The sequence below is a fragment of the Bos indicus x Bos taurus genome, chromosome 21 (genome assembly GCF_003369695.1).
Source record: "Bos indicus x Bos taurus breed Angus x Brahman F1 hybrid chromosome 21, Bos_hybrid_MaternalHap_v2.0, whole genome shotgun sequence".
NCBI classification, from domain to species: Eukaryota; Metazoa; Chordata; class Mammalia; order Artiodactyla; family Bovidae; genus Bos; species Bos indicus x Bos taurus.
This window is the reverse complement of record NC_040096.1, coordinates 59,830,561-59,847,844: the sequence shown is the minus strand read 5'-3', so window position 1 is coordinate 59,847,844 and position 17,284 is coordinate 59,830,561. Positions and strand designations below refer to the sequence as shown.

The following is a 17,284-nucleotide window of genomic DNA, read 5'->3' as shown; positions in this document are numbered from 1 at the left end:
AGGATGCTGTCTCTTTGGTTGGGGCCTTGCAAAATGAATTCCTTACTGTCAGTATCTTTTGTTACATTAGCTTTGTGAAAATTGTCCATCATGTCCTCGTATTTTGGGACTAACTGCTTCCATTTTAAATGGGAAATGTGATCCAGAGGAATTGGAAGAGAAGATTCAGAAACTGGAGAAAATTCTTAAGAGTAATGCTGAAACTGCAACTGACTTGGTGGTCTTAGACAGGTAAGCACTTAGGATTAACTAGGCTTCAGTGAAACCTGCTAGGGTGGTTTTAGGCCTTTGGTGCCATACTCCCTTGGAAGACCTAAGAATTCCTTATCAGGACAGTCATCTTCAGATGCAGGAATTGAGCCTTGTTTCCAGAAAGCGTAACAGATGGCAGTGTTTCACCCTTAAGAGGGAGTGTTGGATACACGTGGTCCCAGCCTGTCTGCTCATGTTGATGAGGGCTGGGAACTCAGTAGGAGATCTGTGTCCTTTTCTGTCAGTGTGTGCGTTTTTTTGTTCTGACCCAAACATCCCACATGATGGTTTGAAAGAACATTAATTTATTTACATAATTCAGTATTTTACGGTCTGATTGAAAATAATGGGAAGCATCCTCTGATTTTGAAAATGGGTGTGAATTTCTGACCTGTTTCTAGGTTTGTCTCTTTGAGGAGGTTGCTATTTTGAGTTTCATTGAAACATATAACACAGCCTTTGTAATCTAAGTTGGTAGAAGGGAGCCTTTATAAGTTAGGTTTTTAAATTACAATGACTAATTCAGTTCATATTAAATTATCCTTATATCCTTGTTAGGTACAGCCTTTAACAAGGTTAATGATTACCAAGTAGTGGTTCTTGAAACAGTTACACTAGAGAAGACTTATTTCTCAGATTGTGAAGTTAAATCACACATGGGTTTTGAGGACTGGCTCCACTAATGTGTAACTTCAAGTGCGTCATTTATTGTCCCTGAGCCTAAAAAATGGCATTACCAGTGGTTTCAGGGGACTCTTGGGTGATCGGTTACATTGACATGAAAACACCTGTCACTTGGTAGGAATTTGGAAAGGGTTCTCTTTGTTAAATGAGAAGAAAAGGTAACATTTAGATTCATGGAAGTTAGATGTGATATGAAATACAAATCTGATGGCCTTTAAGGCATTTAGGTAAAAAACTGATAGATATTCTATTGCGTTTGGCATTACTTAGCTCTCAAAATCTCACTTATAAATTCTAGTTGGGAATAATGAACACTATCATTTTAAAACATATCTTTAATATATTTATTTTCCTTAATTATTATATATGCTTTTAGGATTGTATGTGTTGTTGTCATATTATGAAAGGCATGAAAGATCCAAGGAATGATACTGTTGTGATTGATTGAAATGTGGGGGAGTTTTCCTTAAGAGGGCATGTTAAAATATGACTCAACCCTAAAAAGGAACACATTTGAGTCAGTTCTAGTGAGGTGGATGAACCTAGAGCCTGATAATACAGAGTGAAGTAAGTCAGAAAGAGAAAAGCAAATACCATATATTAACACATATATATGGAATCTAGAAAAATGATTACTGATGAACCTGTCTGCAGGGCAAGAATAGCGGCTCCGACGGAGAACATATAGAGAACAGACCGTGTACACGGTGTGGGAAGGGGGGTGGGAGCTGAGCGAGCAGCACTGCAGCACGCACATTGCCGTGTGCAGAGGAGGCGGCGGCAGTCGCTGTGTCACTCAGGGAGCTCCGCCCACCGCTCTGTGACAGCCTGGGGCTGGCGGGGAGGCTCAGGAGGGAGGGCTCGTGTGTGTGCTTGTGTCTGATGCCTGTTGGCTGTGTGGCGGAGGTCAACACAGTATTGTAAAGCAGTTATCCTCCAGTTAAAAATAAATTAAAAGATTTATTTAAAAACCAAGAAAGTTGACATTTGCAAATGCTAAATGTTTCAAGTAGTTTGGAAATAGATATGTTTAATGATAATACTTCCTCCTTATGATCTCCTCCTGCCTTCCCTATTTCTGGGTCTGAGAAGTAATCATTGTTGAGTTTCTTGTCTATTTTGACAAATTTTCTCATTCTGGGTGATGCCTTAGGGGGCAAAAGGTGAAAGTCTGAACCTAAAAACCAAAATGAAAAACCTGTGGTTAACAATGAAACAACAGAATTCTTTTGACTGTTAGCCTTATGCATTTATTGACACTTAGCCGGCAAATATAGTACAGATAGAAGTGGGTACAACTTGAGGAAGGCTTGTTGTGAGCCTGCGTGTTCTTCCAAGTAGTTACACAGCTGAAAAGAGGGAGTTTCTTTTTTTGGCTTGGATATGTAATGGATGGTAATGCTGTAGTGAATTTATTGTGGTATTGACGACTTCTGTTTCTGATGTTAAAGATATACTTCTCAGCCATGTGAGATTGTGGTAGACTGTGGACCATTTACTGACAGAAGTGGGCTTTATGAAAGACTGCTGATGGAGTTAGAAGAAGCACTTAATTTTATCAATGACTGTAACATATCTGTACATTCAAAAGAAAGAGATTCTACTTTAATTTCTAAACAGGTAAGCCTATGTGAAGTAAGTACAGAGTATAATAAAAGGCTTTGATACATTTTTAATGTTGAAATGAATTTTCTTTTAATGAGGCTGTTTTATATACATTTTCGCTTAAGGCCTTTCCTTCTTGTATCTTTGGACATTTTTCATTGAGTGTATCATATTGGGTTGAGTTTAGTGTTACCTGACCGACATTTCTATTAAGTGGAGACCTCCCTGGTTTAAGGAGGTGTCATGATTGTTTGAATATAAGAAGTGAGTCCCAGTTTTTTTTTCTTAGTCAAATGAGTTAGTTCCTGATCAAACCCTGAGCTGAAAGAATTCTTCTGTTGTTTCTTTGTATGTAATTGGACATGAGCCCATCATCTCCGAGTAGGGCAGCTTTGAGAAGCGATTCCTTAGGACAGTGGTCCTCAAAGTGTGGATGCTGCTGGATGAGCAGCATCAGCTTCCCTCTGGAACTTGCTTGGCATGCACGTGAGAGGCCCCACCCTTGACCTGCTGGATCTGAAGCTCTGGGGTGGGAGCCAGCTGTCTGAGATTGGAAGCCCCTCAGTGAATCCTGTTGCCTTTAAAACTTGAGAACCATTGTCCCAGGACAATTTGTCAGTTGTCCCAGCCAGCCGTGAATGTTACTACCGTGTTGGATCGAATCCTTAATTCTCTCTTGCTGATTTTCTCTGGAGCAGCAATGCCCAGACTCTGTTCAGCATCTGTCTTCTCATTAAGTCCACTTTCAATCCAGTGGGTCTTTCATTTGCCTGCAGAACTGGCAGTTACAGCCCCACTGTGGGTTTACATTTCCAGTCTGAGCTAGGGTTGTAAGTTGTGGCACTCTGGGGCACAGATACAGTTCAAGGAAAATCATCTTGCTTTTCTTTGATACCTAAAATAAAATGACATACTCTGCTGCATGTGTACACACATTTATATATTCTGCTATGTAGTTCTTGCATATTTACCTGGAAGTAAATGACTTAGTTGTACTTCTGACCACAGCTCTGAGGTTGCTTTATTAACCGTATACAGTTGCCTCTTTTAATTTCTGTCATTTGATTATTTTCACTGGGGAAAACAGAAGGGTGGTTCTGGGCATGTGTATGAAAAAGTAGAGCTTGGAAAGACTGCTGACCCCTCTCCCTAACCTTTTAAGGAATGAACCCCAGTGTTGATATTAGTGGGGTAAGTTTATTTTGAAGGGGCAGATTGAAGACAACTGAAACCCTAGTTGGACTCCACGTGAAGATTCTGCAGGAGTATTGTTTCGCATTGGAGTCTTTACCTTTTTTTGTAGATACTCTCAGACTGCCGTGCGGTCCTGGTTGTCCTGGGACCCTGGTGTGCCGATAAAGTAGCTGGAATGATGGTCAGAGAGCTGCAGAAACACATCAAACATGAGCAGGAGGAGCTGCACCGGAAGTTTCTGTTGTTCACAGACACTTTCCTACGGAAAATCCACGCCCTGTGTGAAGAGCACTTCTCCCCTGCCTCGCTTGACCTGAAGTTTGTCACTCCTAAAGTAATAAAGCTGCTCGAGATCTTACGCAAATACAAACCGTATGAGCGGCAGCAGTTTGAAAGCGTGGAGTGGTATAATAATAGGAACCAGGATAATTACGTGTCCTGGAGCGATTCTGAGGATGACGAGGAAGATGAAGAGATTGAAGAGAAAGAAAAGCCAGAGACAAATTTTCCTTCTCCGTTTACCAACATTTTGTGTGGAATTATTTTTGTGGAAAGAAGATACACAGCCGTGGTCTTAAACAGGTAACTCTCTGAGATTAACATTTTTTCCCCTGTAGTAGAACAGGCAGCTTTTTGTTGTTCTGTGAAGTGATACCTTGTAATAGCTTTAAGAGCTGGGCAGAAGGCTTAGGGACGCGTCCTTCACTTGGCACCATCACGTCAGAACTCAACGTGTAACGCTATCCTGGGATCAGCAGGATGTTTGTATATACAATCACTTGACTGAGGTTTTGTTCTTAAAGGATGTTAAACTTTTCTAATCCATCTGAAATCGAGTGCAAGTACAGAAAAATTAAGTTGACATTAAAGTAAACCTTCCTTGTTCGGTATTCAGTTGTTAGATTTAGTTCAGATATTTATTAACCTGTGACTATGGTGTGTTCGGAGAAGGCGGTTGCACCCCACTCCAGTATTCTTGCCTGGAAAATCCCATGGACGGAGGATCCTGGTGGGCTGCAGTCCATGGGGTCGCTGAGGGTAGGACACGACTGAGCGACTTCGCTTTGACTTTTCACTTTCATGCATTGGAGAAGGAAATGGCAGCCCACTCCAGTGTTCTTGCCTGGAGAATCCCAGGGACGGGGGAGCCTGGTGGGCTGCCGTCTATGGGGTCGCACAGAGTCTGAAGCGACTTAGCAGCAGCAGCAGCATGGTGTGTTAGTGGAGAAGGAAATGGCAACCCACTCCAGTGTTCTTGCCTGGGAAATCCCATGGACAGAGAAGCCTGGCAGGCTACAGTCCACTGGGTCGCAAAGAGTGGGACATGACTGAGTGCACACACATCATGTGTTAGGCGTGGTTTTGAGCATTTCACACCACGCTTTCTCCTTCAGGTGATATTAGGATAAATTGTATCAGGATATTGCTGTGGCTAGTTTTTCTGTGTTAGCTTTTTTTCTTAACAAATGCCTATTCAAGTTTGCACATTTGCGGTGAAAAGCATGTAACAGCTGGGTTTGAAATTTGAATTGGTTCATAGACTACATATTAAAATTTTCTGAATCAGAAGATAATAAAAATGTTAGGGAGGAATTCAGAGAATACTGGCAAAGGTGGCAGTGAATGCCAATTAGGTTGTAAATTTCCACCCTACCTCCTTCTTCAGTAGAAGTGTATTTTTCCTGAATATAGACCCAGCCAAGGAGCTTCACTTCAAATTTGTGTCACGTGGTCACTTAATGCATATTTCTTTTGATTTGTGGATGGTTGCTCTATTATTTGTAAGGGCCAAAAAGAGTCCTTATTTAGTACTTCAAACTACTTGTTTCTACAAGATCTATTAATTGGCCAAAGTTGATCCCTAAGAACCTTTTCTGCAAGTATTGATCTCTGAGGAGAAATTAAACTTTGTTTCCTGAGGTAATTTAGGGTTTAAAAAAAAAAAGAACTGCTTCTGACTTGAGAATGTACTTGAGTAACGAGAAATTGGACTCTGGGGTCGGCATCTGGCGGTTTTCAGTCTGGAAGTTTTCTTAGTCATTGGGCCTGATCCTGATGATGGATATGAAGTGAAATAATTTTAGGTAGTGAATTACATTGAAATCAGAAGTTTAAGATTGGAAAGGAACTTCCCTGACTAATCCAACCCACTTACTCTTATAAGCAAAAAAAAAAAAAAAAAGAGGAAAGCGTCCAGAGGATAAGTGATTTGCTCTGAGTTAAATTGCCAGTCAGTGGCAGAGACCATTCAAGAATCCTGATATTCTGCCTCCTCGTTTCCACTTCTTTGTATAATCATCATGCCCTTGGGTATCACAGAACGCTAACAACCAGAGCTTTACAGTGGGAAGACTGCCAGGAGACAGTCCAGGGAGTGCACGACTACTCAGGTTATTTTTTAGAATGGGGGAAAGGCATTTTTGGGGTCAGAAAAGTTTAATGTTGGCACAGTTCTAAGCCGAGTTCTAGACGGACTCCCTGCCCCACACAGGATGGGTTAAGAATTAAGTACATTTTCTGGGGCTTGGAGAGGACTGGGGGTTCATTTTCTTCCTTTTTTCCTCTTTTGTACGTGTGTTTGTAAGTATGGAGATGTGCCAGTTTTCACTGAAGGAATATTAGCCTGAAAAGGTTTATCAGAAATCAGTGTTAGTTCCTGTTGACTTTGAGGATCAGATTAATTGCGATCAACTTTCATAAAGTGTGCCTGGAATTTAGTGTTGGATGATGAATCAGGAGTGGTTTGAGGGTTTACTTTATGGGCAGCTAATTAAATGTACAATAGAGGTCTTGTTCCAGTAAGCTTTTTAATAAGCTTAGAAAAACTTCCTGAAATCCAGATTCTTTCCTTCCATCAATTTAATGGGAGGAAAAACCACTCTTCAGCACACAGTTTCACGGGAGTAGAAGCTATTGTAATACATGGGCGGTTTTCTACTCTCCTAATCAGAAAAATAAAAAACAGCTACTTCTGTTGTATGTGTACAGTCTTGGGTTTACAGTTTTTCTTTTGCCTTATATACTGAAGGCTTTATCGTCTATAATTTACCTTTTGTATCAGTCAGTCAGTTCAGTTGCTCAGTTGTGTCTGACTCTTTGCAACCCCATGGACTGCAGCACACCAGGCCTCTCTGTCCATCACCAACTCCGGGAGCTTGCTCAAACTCATGTCCATTGAGTCGGTGATGCCATCCAACCATCTCATCCTCTGTCATCCACTTAGTCCTGCCTTCAATCTTTCCCAGCATCAGGGTCTTTTCCAGGGAGTCAGTTCTTTGTATCAGGTGGCCAGAGTATTGGAGTTTCAGCTTCAGCATCAGTCCTTCCAATGAATATTCAGGGCTGATTTCCATTAGGCCTGATAGGTTTGATATCCTTGCAGTCCAAGGGACTCTCAAGAGTCTTCTCCAACATTGTGGTTCAAAAACATCAGTTCTTTGACACTCAGCTTTCTTTCTGGTCCAACTCTCACATGCATATACATGACTTCTGGAAAAACCACAGCTTTGACTATACAGACCTTGTCAGCAAAGTGATGTCTCTGCTTTTTAATGCGCTATCTAGGTTGGTCATAGCTTTTCTTCTAAGGAACAAGCATCTTTTAAATTTCATGGCTGCAGTCACCATTTTCAGTAATTCTGGAGCCCAAGAAAATAAAGTCTGTCACTGTTTCCTTTTTTCCCTATCTATTTGCCATGAAGTGATGGGACCAGATGCCATGGTCTTAGTTTTTGAATGTTGAATTTTAAACCAGCTTTTTCACTCTCCTCTTTCACTTTCATCAAGAGGCTCTTTAGTTCCTCTTTGCTTTCTGCCATAAGGGTTGTGTCATCTGCGTATCTGAGGTTATTGATATTTCTCCCAGCAATCTGGATTCCAGCTTGTGCTTTATCCAGCCTGGCATTTCGCATGATGTACTTTGCTGCTGCTGCTGCTGCTGCTGCTAAGTCACTTCAGTCGTGTCTGACTCTGTGCGACCCCATAGATGGCAGCCCACCAGGCTCCCCCGTCCCTGGGATTCTCCAGGCAAGAACACTGGAGTGGGTTGCCATTTCCTTCTCCAATGGATGAAAGTGAAAAGTGAAAGTGAAGTGGCTCAGTCGTGTCCGACTCTTAGCGACCCCATGGACTGCAGCCTACCAGGCTCCTCCGCCATGGGATTTTTCAGGCAAGAGTACTGGAGTGGGGTGCCATTGTGTTCTCCGGATGTACTCTGCATATAAGTTAAATAAACAGGGTGACAGTATAGAGCCTTGATGTACTCCTTTCCCAGTTTGGAACCAGTCCATTGTTCATGTCTGGTACTTTTATATAGTTTTAAAATTTCAGAGCACTCCATGAGGGAAGAAGATAGATGTTTTTACTCTATCATAGATGATATTTCTCCCAGCAGTCTGGATTCCAGCTTGTGCTTTATCCAGCCTGGCATTTCGCAGACCTCCTGAAATAACTCAAGGATCAAGTGGCAGAAAGTGACTTCCACTCTCCAAGTCTAGAGCTCTTTTCACTGTGTGATTTATGAGTATTGTGTGACTTTGGCATTGAACAAACCTGGGTTGATGTCTTCTCTCTATCCCCCATCCCTCCACCCCTTTCTTTTCCCAGTAGCTTTGTCTTTACAGAGAAGTTGCAGGGATGTACTGAGTACCCTTACCCATTCTGGGTTTCCCCCATGTCTTATGTCAGTAACATCTTACCTTATCAGGGTACGTTTGTTGCAACCAAGAAACTAACGTTGGTGTATTACTATTAACTAACTTATAGACTCTATTGGATTTCCCCAGTTTTCCCATTAATGTCTTCTTTTTAATCCAAGGTGTACCAGAGTTCATTTAGTTCTATTTCCCTAATCTCCTTTGGTCTCTTACGGCTTCTTGTTCTTTCCTTGTTTTCGACGACCTTGATGTGAGGAGGACAGGTATTTTGTGGACTGCCCCTCAGTTTGAATTTGTTTGATGTTTTTCTCAGGATTAGACTGGGTTTTAGCATTTGAAAGAAGGCTGCGGATATGAGGTGCCCTGCCCCTTCTCGTTGCTTTATCTTAGGGGGATTCGTGGTCTCGACACAGACCATCGTGGGTAATGTTAAACTTCATCACGTGATTATGATTGCACTTGCCCATTTCCTCCACTGTGAAGTTATTATTTTTCTTATTTCTTACTTTATTCTTTGGAAGCAGGTCACCGAAGCTGGTTTATCTTGGGGAGAGAGGAATTCAGCTTCATGCCTGGAGAGGGGCTTCTCTGTGTGTACTGAAATTCTTCTGTAAGGGAAACATGTCTCTTTTATCCTATTTATCTGTTTGTATTTGTTGACTCATGTTCTTTTATCACTGTGGACTTGTGTTTGTTTATTTTATACCTTGGTTATGATCTGATGCTGGGTTAGTTTTCTGTATAAGTTATTCCACCGTGGGCCACTGGGGGCTGTTGGAGGTTAGTGCCTATGTCCTTTTGACATGCCCCGATCCTTCTGATTTTTGAACCCTGCCTGACTTTCTGGTAGAAGAATGCTTCAGCCATGGAATCAGCCATTTCTCCGAGGAGCCCTGGTTCTTTTTATCTTCACTCACTTTTTAGGTGTATATTCTGTGCAAGTTATTTCACTTTTTAGAGCCTCAACATCTTCATCTATAAGATAATAATAATACCTCCCTTTCTTACTGAGTCGTTAGTGAGAGACACTGTATACAAACACCGCAGTCTTACCGCCTGATATTGTGCTCGGGGAGGCTGTGTGCACGCACAGGGTGGGCCTGTGCCGGCCACGGTGAGGAAGGTACAGAGGTGGACGGTAAGCACCAGCTCTTTTAGTTTTTAGAGTAAGTTATGTCTGCTGAATATGATTGTATTTATAAACTCTCACATTTTTATGTCTGCTGAATATTATACAGTTGGCCATTGAATTTTAATACTTTTTAAGTTATGTTTTCTTAGTAGTTAATTTTCATGGAATTTTACAAAAATACTGGTTTCAGGTGAATTTGAAAACAGGAAAAAAAAATCACTTGCTTGCTAGAGATTGTTTGAGGAGCTCTAGTGAGCTGCTGTCTGTGGGGTCGCACAGAGTCGGACACGACTGAAGCGACTTAGCAGCAGCAGCAGTGAGTGTTTGCTGCACTAGAGAACAGCATTCTTTATCAGACAGCTTGCTTTTGGAACAACTCACATAAACTCAGTGTAAAATTAAAAGAACGAGATTCTGTCCTGGCAGTTCTGTGGTACCGTGAGATCTCAGGGCAGATAGTGTAGCCCTTATTAATACAAGTGCCCTGACAGCAGTAGACCTGGGTTTGTTTTTCTAGAAGCCCATAGCTTGTCTTTAGGGATTCCTTACACATATCTGATAAAGAAATTTTTGCTTTTTAAACATTGTGAGCATAGGTATGTAGCATTTAATTGCTGCTTACAAGGGACTTTGTCTTTGAATGTGCTCATTGTTTCTTCCTTTCCCTGCAGTCCTGATGAGAGTCTCATTAAGGAGAAATAAAAGTATTCTTGGTGCTTCCAATTCTCAGCTAGTTGAAGTCTACCAGATTTATTATTTTAGGCAAATTAAGATACATTCTCTGCCTAATTAGGAGTAACTGGAAACGCATTTTTAAACCTCTGTTTTGTTCAAATTGCTTGTTTACATAAACTAAAGTTTGGAAGTACATATTATTTCTACAGTAATTGATTTCATATTTTAGATGTTGGGGCATGCAGTTTGCGTGTAACACTGTTTTCTGTTACTGACATCATAAGTTCATAATAACAAATCTTTGAACATATTAAAAAACTTTCTGACTTTGAACATTTTAGGTACTTGAACTGTAGAGCAGACTCTCAAACCAACCTAGGCATGCCAGTGTTTTACTGATTTGGAGACAGGAAGATATTCTAGATGGCCATTCAAGGTTTTTCCCAGGGCTTTGATATTAGTCTGTTTCATGTACTTATTAAAAAAAAAAAAAAGAATGGTTTGACTTAAAAATGCAATTTTCTATTAGGAATTTGTGCTACGTTGTATGACTTCAGAGGAACCATATGGGATCACTTAGGTCAGGTGTGGAACCATTTATCCTGTGTGCTGAGTTTTCCAATGTGGATATTTCCAAAATAGCTGTAATGGCAACACTAACTGTTAACCTTCTGCACCCATGTAACGTGAGCCTGTCCCGTAGCTCTTTTTCATTTTGTAGCCGAGGGCCCGCTTTCAGGGACAAGCTTTCTGGGTTGATAGAGAGGAGCAGGCAGGAAGGGGAACGAGCTCAAGAGCCTATCCTAGCTCCTGCCCGGATGGGAGGGGAGTTATCTCAGCCTTGCAGGGAGGCACGCTCTGTCAGCCTTGCAGGGCTGAAGCTCAGTGGCCTTTCATGCAGCACTGTGGTCAGTGGCCGTCCGCAGGGCCATGAAGTGTTGGGAATGGAGATGCTTATCAGTGGAGGGAGGCTTTCCTTGCCCTGGAGCCCTCCTTCCAGGGGGACAGGGCACTGGGGTAAATCGAACAGAAATAACACGCTTCTTTCTTTGCACATGCAGCTAGGACTCTTACCACACGGAAAGAGAGGAGAGTGAAGTTTCCCTTGGGGTGTTTGGTACTTAACTCTCGGAAAGCTTGGTCATAGAGACGGGCAAGACCACTGCGGCAAGTTGTGCATGCGCTTAGAGTGTGTGCGGCTTTTTCATTATAGGGCTTGGCCTAAAGCCAGAACACATGGACAGTCCATGTTTCTCTCTGCTGAGCGCTGTCACTTCCCAGGCCACGTTTCTGTGAAGGTCATTACTGCCAAATTAGAAAGTTTGAGGGACTGTGACCATTTTGTTCACCCGTGTCGTGTAAATCAACCCTGTCTTTGGTGTTCTGAGTATTTAGTGCACAGATTGACACAGAGAAGAGCGATGGTGATTTCTTTTTAAGCTAGAGGAGGGAAAATACCAAGACTGGTTTGTTAGGTATGTGGGCAAAAAAATTCCTGTTTCCACTTTAAGAGAGACCCTACAAACAAAAGTTTAATTTTTTTTTTCCCTCAGCAGTGCTTAACTTCCAAATGTGTATAATTTTCTTAGATTGATAAAGGAAGCTGGCAAACAAGATCCAGAGCTGGCTTACATCAGCAGCAATTTTATAACTGGACATGGCATCGGAAAGAATCAGCCTCGGAACAAACAGATGGAAGCGGAATTCAGAAAACAGGAAGAGGTAAGCTAAGTGAAAATAATTTTACAGTAACAGTTTTCAGAACATATATAAACTCTGCCCATAGGAACCCCCTCTCTCTATAGTTCCTCTGCATTTTTTTGGTGATATAGAGTACTCGTAAACAGAGACTCACCGTTTCCCTTGAGGTAGCCGAACGATGATTCTCATGTGTAGAATTAGAATACCTGTCTGGTAAATCAATTTTGTGTCTTAATTGCCATCGGCCATTTTATTTTCCTTTATGGGGCTGAGGATACACAGCTACGTTTCATAGAAGAAGACAGCTCGTGTAAATATAACTCTTGCTGACTTGTTATGATTCTGAAGCAACAAACTGAAATCTTTTTCCTAGAATGTGTTTTGTTTGCTATTCAAAGTCCTACCTTGGTTGACTATTTTAAAAACAACAATATATTTTAAAGATTTTTGGTTTAATTTTTTTTCATGCTTTTTATTCAAGATTTGATATAGGAAATAGCACTGTAAAGATGATAAAAACCTAACATAGTGTTCCTGGCTTGCAAATAAAAACTTTTTATGTAAAATTTGTTGTTTAAGTTAAAAGCAGAATCATTCATGTTGAAGTCATTTTTCTTTGATAATACTCCAAGTTTGGGGAGTTCAGTAGCCAGAGTCTTGACAGATCAGTCTAAAACCCAGCTTAATTTCTTATTTAACTTATGCTGAATTGGGAAATGATGTTACCTTAAATCTAGTATGAAAAAAACTTTTCAGTTAAAAAAAAAATCATTTCTGATCCCTTACATTAAGTATGTCCCAAGATGTCGGAAAATAAGTGATGCTTTGCTTGTAGTTTTTAATTCCAAGTGATTTAGGGATTTTAGTGACACAGTTTTGACATCTTTGGAGGGATGTTGGCATAGGTGCACAGACATAGGTCCCATAGGGAGGCACAGAATATCCACAGGATTTCAGAAGTGAATTCATTTGGTCACTCTGGTGGTTATTAAAGAAGCCAGTGTCTTTAGCCAAAAGACTGTGATTTGTCCATGGGTGCTTCTCTAAAGTAGAAAGGCATTTTGATTTTTTCAAGTCATGTTCAGCTGAAAATGTCTTTGAATCAGAGTTTCTTTGTCCGGATGTTCATGGCGTCTGGAGTTTTGTGTGATACTCATTGTTTTTAGCCTGGCCTGGATTACGAGTGCTCAGAGTACTGTCACAAATGACAGTTGTCCCTTCATTTCACTGTGCTCTTTTCTTTGGAAACTTTGTTAGAATTCCTTTTCTTGGTGGATTTTTTTCAGGTACTTAGGAAATTTCGAGCACATGAAACCAACCTGCTTATTGCAACAAGTATTGTGGAGGAGGGTGTTGACATACCAAAATGCAACTTGGTGGTTCGTTTCGATCTGCCCACAGAGTATCGATCCTACGTTCAGTCCAAGGGAAGAGCGAGGGCACCCATCTCTAATTATGTAATGTTAGCAGACACAGATAAAATAAAGAGTTTTGAAGAAGACCTTAAAACATACAAAGCTATTGAAAAGGTAAGATGTACATGTTATCTGTAAGTTATTCCTGTGCATATAGAAATAATAAAAACAGTTGTATCTTCAGAGATTAGTCTCAACAGAGGTGTGCAGTGGGTAGATTATTAGACAGTTGAGAGTAATTGCACAGAGCCAGCAGTATTTTACAATAAAATGGCAGTGAAAATGGTCATATAGGTTACTGGGGAAGATTAGGAAGTACACTGTTCACGTGGACGGTGTCATCCTCGTTGACTGAGTTGGAGACTGGTTTGAGAGTGATGACACAGCCCAGATACTCATGTAAGACTGGTGATCGCTTGTGTGCTGGTAGGTCGGTGTAGTTCAGTGTCTTGTTCCCTGTATGGGAACGTCTCCATATGGCTGGAGCTGGGAAGGATGCATTGGGAAAAACTGTCTGCAGCAGGTGGCTCTGGAGTATTGAGGTATGTGTTTAGGAGAGAGAGAGATTTCATGTCAAGAGAGCTTTTTCTTAGGTTCAGTGGCAGGAAAGGCATTTGTTCTCATAAATTCTGTTCTGAAACTGCTCAGATCTTGCGAAACAAATGTTCCAAGTCGGTTGATACCGGGGAGGCCGACACGGAGCCCGTGGTGGATGACGACGATGTTTTCCCACCGTATGTGCTGAGGCCTGAGGACGGTCCCCGCGTCACGATCAACACGGCCATTGGGCACGTCAACAGGTACGGCCGCAGGCTACGTGGTAGCCAACCTGTGAGAACTGTGAGATTTCGGTCTGACTCTATAAGTATTGTGTTGTTCACCATCTGCAAGCAATAACCAATCTCTCCGTTTATGGCCTGTGATGCCTCAGTGACAGAAAAAGAAGTTGCTTTTTTCTGTTCCTTGTTTTTTTTGGTCAGAATGCAAAACTAGTATTGTGCAGAAATAAATATTTCTAGTATTGTGCAGAAATAAATGTTTCCCTTCTCATTGTTAAGGCCGACCTAATGAATGCATACATCTTTTAATTGGATTGAAATTAATTTTGTAACGCTCACTGTTCTTTTCTAAATCTTGAAACTTGTTTTGTGTCAAGCGTTGGCGGCCATTGAATTTTCCTTTAGCAGAAATGGGAGACTTGATACGTTAACTTTTTTTTTTTTAAGTATATGCCATTTTATCCGTACTTTGTCCTGATTTGGTGATAACATTTTTAAGAACTAAGGAAAGCAGATGCATAGCTAGATTACATATCAGTATAAATTTCATGCAGAGGCAAAATCGAGGAGCAGAAAATGTAAGCGTTTCTTTTTAACTTTTTATTTGGGAACAGTTTTAAACTTTAAAATATTGCAAGGATGCTTTAAAATGTTCCAAGAATATTGCAAAGAACACCCAGAGAAAATCCACTCAGGTTTCCCAAGAATGTTCTCTAAAGGGAAAGGGTCCAGCGCGGGGCCATGGAGCGTGCTTGTTTTCCTCGTCTGTCTGGTGTGATTCATCCTGGCAGCTTTCTTCAGTCCTTCTTGGGCTTGAATGACCTTGAATGTTTACAGGATGGCAGGCCAGTCACTGTGTCGTCTGCCTCTCAGTGTGGGTTCATTTGGTATTTTCTCATGCCTGGACCCCGGTGCGCGTTTTTGGCCAGCACGTCAGCGAAGCGATGCTCGGTTCCTTGCATTCTGACCGGGTCACTCTGTGTCGGTTTGTCCTCTGGTGACGGCGGCGACTGTCGTCACTTGCGTGAGGTCGGCCAGCTTTCTCTCCTGCACAGTTGCCTTTTCCCCCTCCGTAATTCATGAGTATTTCATGGGGAGACATTCTGAGATTATATAAAATTCATCCCTCTCCTCAGTTTTCACCCATTGATATTTCTTGCCTAGATCGATTATTTCTGTGATGTCTTCCAAATGGGGATTCTCTGACTCCCTAATTCTTTCTGCATTTATTAGTTGTCATTTTGCCATGAGAAGGAGCTTTCTCTTTTCTCTGTTTATTTGTTCCTTTTATGTTTTTTATCCAGTGTGAACTAATGGACTCCTGTTTGGCTCAGTCATTTTTAGTCTTTTACTCTCGTTTCTTGTATATTTTGATGTGAAAATTGTGTAAAATTTGGCTGATGAAGACCCTTTCGGTGTAACTTCAGTGTCTTTTTAACACATCACCATTATTCTTTGGACATTTCTGTATTTTAAGGCACACAAGATGTTCTAGACTCACAGTTTCCCTGCCCTCAGGCTAGATATTGGCTATTTCTCCAGAAGGTCCTGGCTCCTTTTAGTGGAGGATGAGTTGTGTTTAGAAACCGAGGTATGTTCATTGCCTCTGGAGTATCATTGCTGCCGGGCTGTTTGGCAAATGGAGCTAGAAAATCCGTCCGTGCCTTTTCACGTGTGTTACACCTGTATCTGACTGCCTGTCTGTGGTTAGCTCCAGTTTGACTGTGACTCCAGAGGGTTTGTTCTTGCTGTCCCCTTTTCCATCTTTCTCCCTGGCTGTCTTGTTTAATAGTGAGAAATCTCAATTCCCCTTGTCGTCAGATAAATTACTGTTTAGGCTCCCCGTACGTAGCGGTCTCCCTCCTCCAGGGGCTGCCCCCGTGTTCAGGAGCCCTCGTTTTGCAGGTCCTGGCCTTGCAGCATCGCGGCCCACTCCACTGCCCTCCTTGTATGCATCCTCTTCCCCGCCAGGTTGGCTTCCTGTCCCGGCCCCCTCCCTGCTCGGGCTAAGCTCCCTCAGGGCCGGCTTCCTGCCTGCCTTCCTCGTGCTGTTGTGGGGTGGCCCGGTTGTTTTCCTGCCCTCCTTGGGTGAACACCAGGCCCACTGCTGATGCCTGCCTTGCACAGGCCCCCACAATTGTTGGTGATCACTAAGGAACAAACAGCGGTTTGCTCCCTTGATGGATTCTGAACAATACTTTCTGCACTGTCCAGTCATAGCTCTAGACCTATACGGCTGTTGATGCTCAAGTATCAATTTTAATAAAAATTAAAGTAAAAAGTTTAGTTTCTTAGCTGCCCTTGCCACAGTTCAAGAGCTCAGTGGCTTCTCTGTTGAACAGCACAGATATAAAACGTCATCTCAGAGGTTTTTATATATATATATATATATATATATATATATATATATAAACATACTAGTCTATCTTATTGAAAGTTTGAAGCAGTGATGCTGAAACCACGCATATAAATACCTATCCAGTAGAGGGAAAGAGGAACATAAAAAATCAAAGTGTAGAATGTGAATATCAGTTTTTTTCCTTCTGTTTCTTAGTTGTAGACTCAGTGTTACCATTTCTTTTTTTTTCCCCCCCCACAGATACTGTGCTAGATTACCAAGTGATCCGTTTACTCATCTGGCTCCTAAATGTAGAACCCGAGAGTTGCCTGATGGTACATTTTATTCAACTCTTTATCTGCCAATTAACTCACCTCTTCGAGCCTCCATTGTTGTAAGTTTAGAAAAAGAAATGATTGTGCCTTAAAGTTAATGTCGTTAATGGATTTGTTTTCAGCTTCTCTAAGGCTGTGCAAGTTATAGGTAAATTTGGCTTTAAATCTACTTTAAAAAGTACATTTTAAAATCTCTTTTGTAGTCAACTACGTGTTCGAGTCTTCAATAGACTATATATATGTAATTTGTAGACTCTCTGAATTAGGCTAGACGACCTCTGAAGATTCCTCTAAAGTCTTTTACTCTGAACATTTCTGGCGGCATCATTCCCTTGTGGCTTTAGATCCTTACAGTGACACAGAATTCATTAAATACATTTGGGCTGTTCTAGTGATTTTGTTGTTGATTGGAAAAATATACCTTTATACAATTGCTGTCCTTGGTCTCAATGCTGATATATTAAATTCTTACTGAAATTTAAATTCATCAAGATTGTAAACTCTTTATGATAACTGGTG

General features: G+C 41.4%; 1 protein-coding gene across 3 annotated transcripts in view; it reads left to right on the top strand.

Moving 5' to 3' along the window:
• DICER1 (dicer 1, ribonuclease III) overlaps window positions 1-17,284 on the top strand; it is a 75,537-nt gene that overhangs the window by 32,630 nt on the left and 25,623 nt on the right. For all 3 annotated transcript variants that reach the window (XM_027521761.1, XM_027521759.1, XM_027521760.1), the window contains 7 exons: window positions 71-231; window positions 2,388-2,556; window positions 3,845-4,317; window positions 11,787-11,919; window positions 13,185-13,427; window positions 13,962-14,113; window positions 16,692-16,824. In XM_027521761.1, the coding sequence (XP_027377562.1) occupies window positions 71-231; window positions 2,388-2,556; window positions 3,845-4,317; window positions 11,787-11,919; window positions 13,185-13,427; window positions 13,962-14,113; window positions 16,692-16,824 (1,464 nt within the window). The remainder of the gene's footprint in view (window positions 1-70; window positions 232-2,387; window positions 2,557-3,844; window positions 4,318-11,786; window positions 11,920-13,184; window positions 13,428-13,961; window positions 14,114-16,691; window positions 16,825-17,284) is intronic.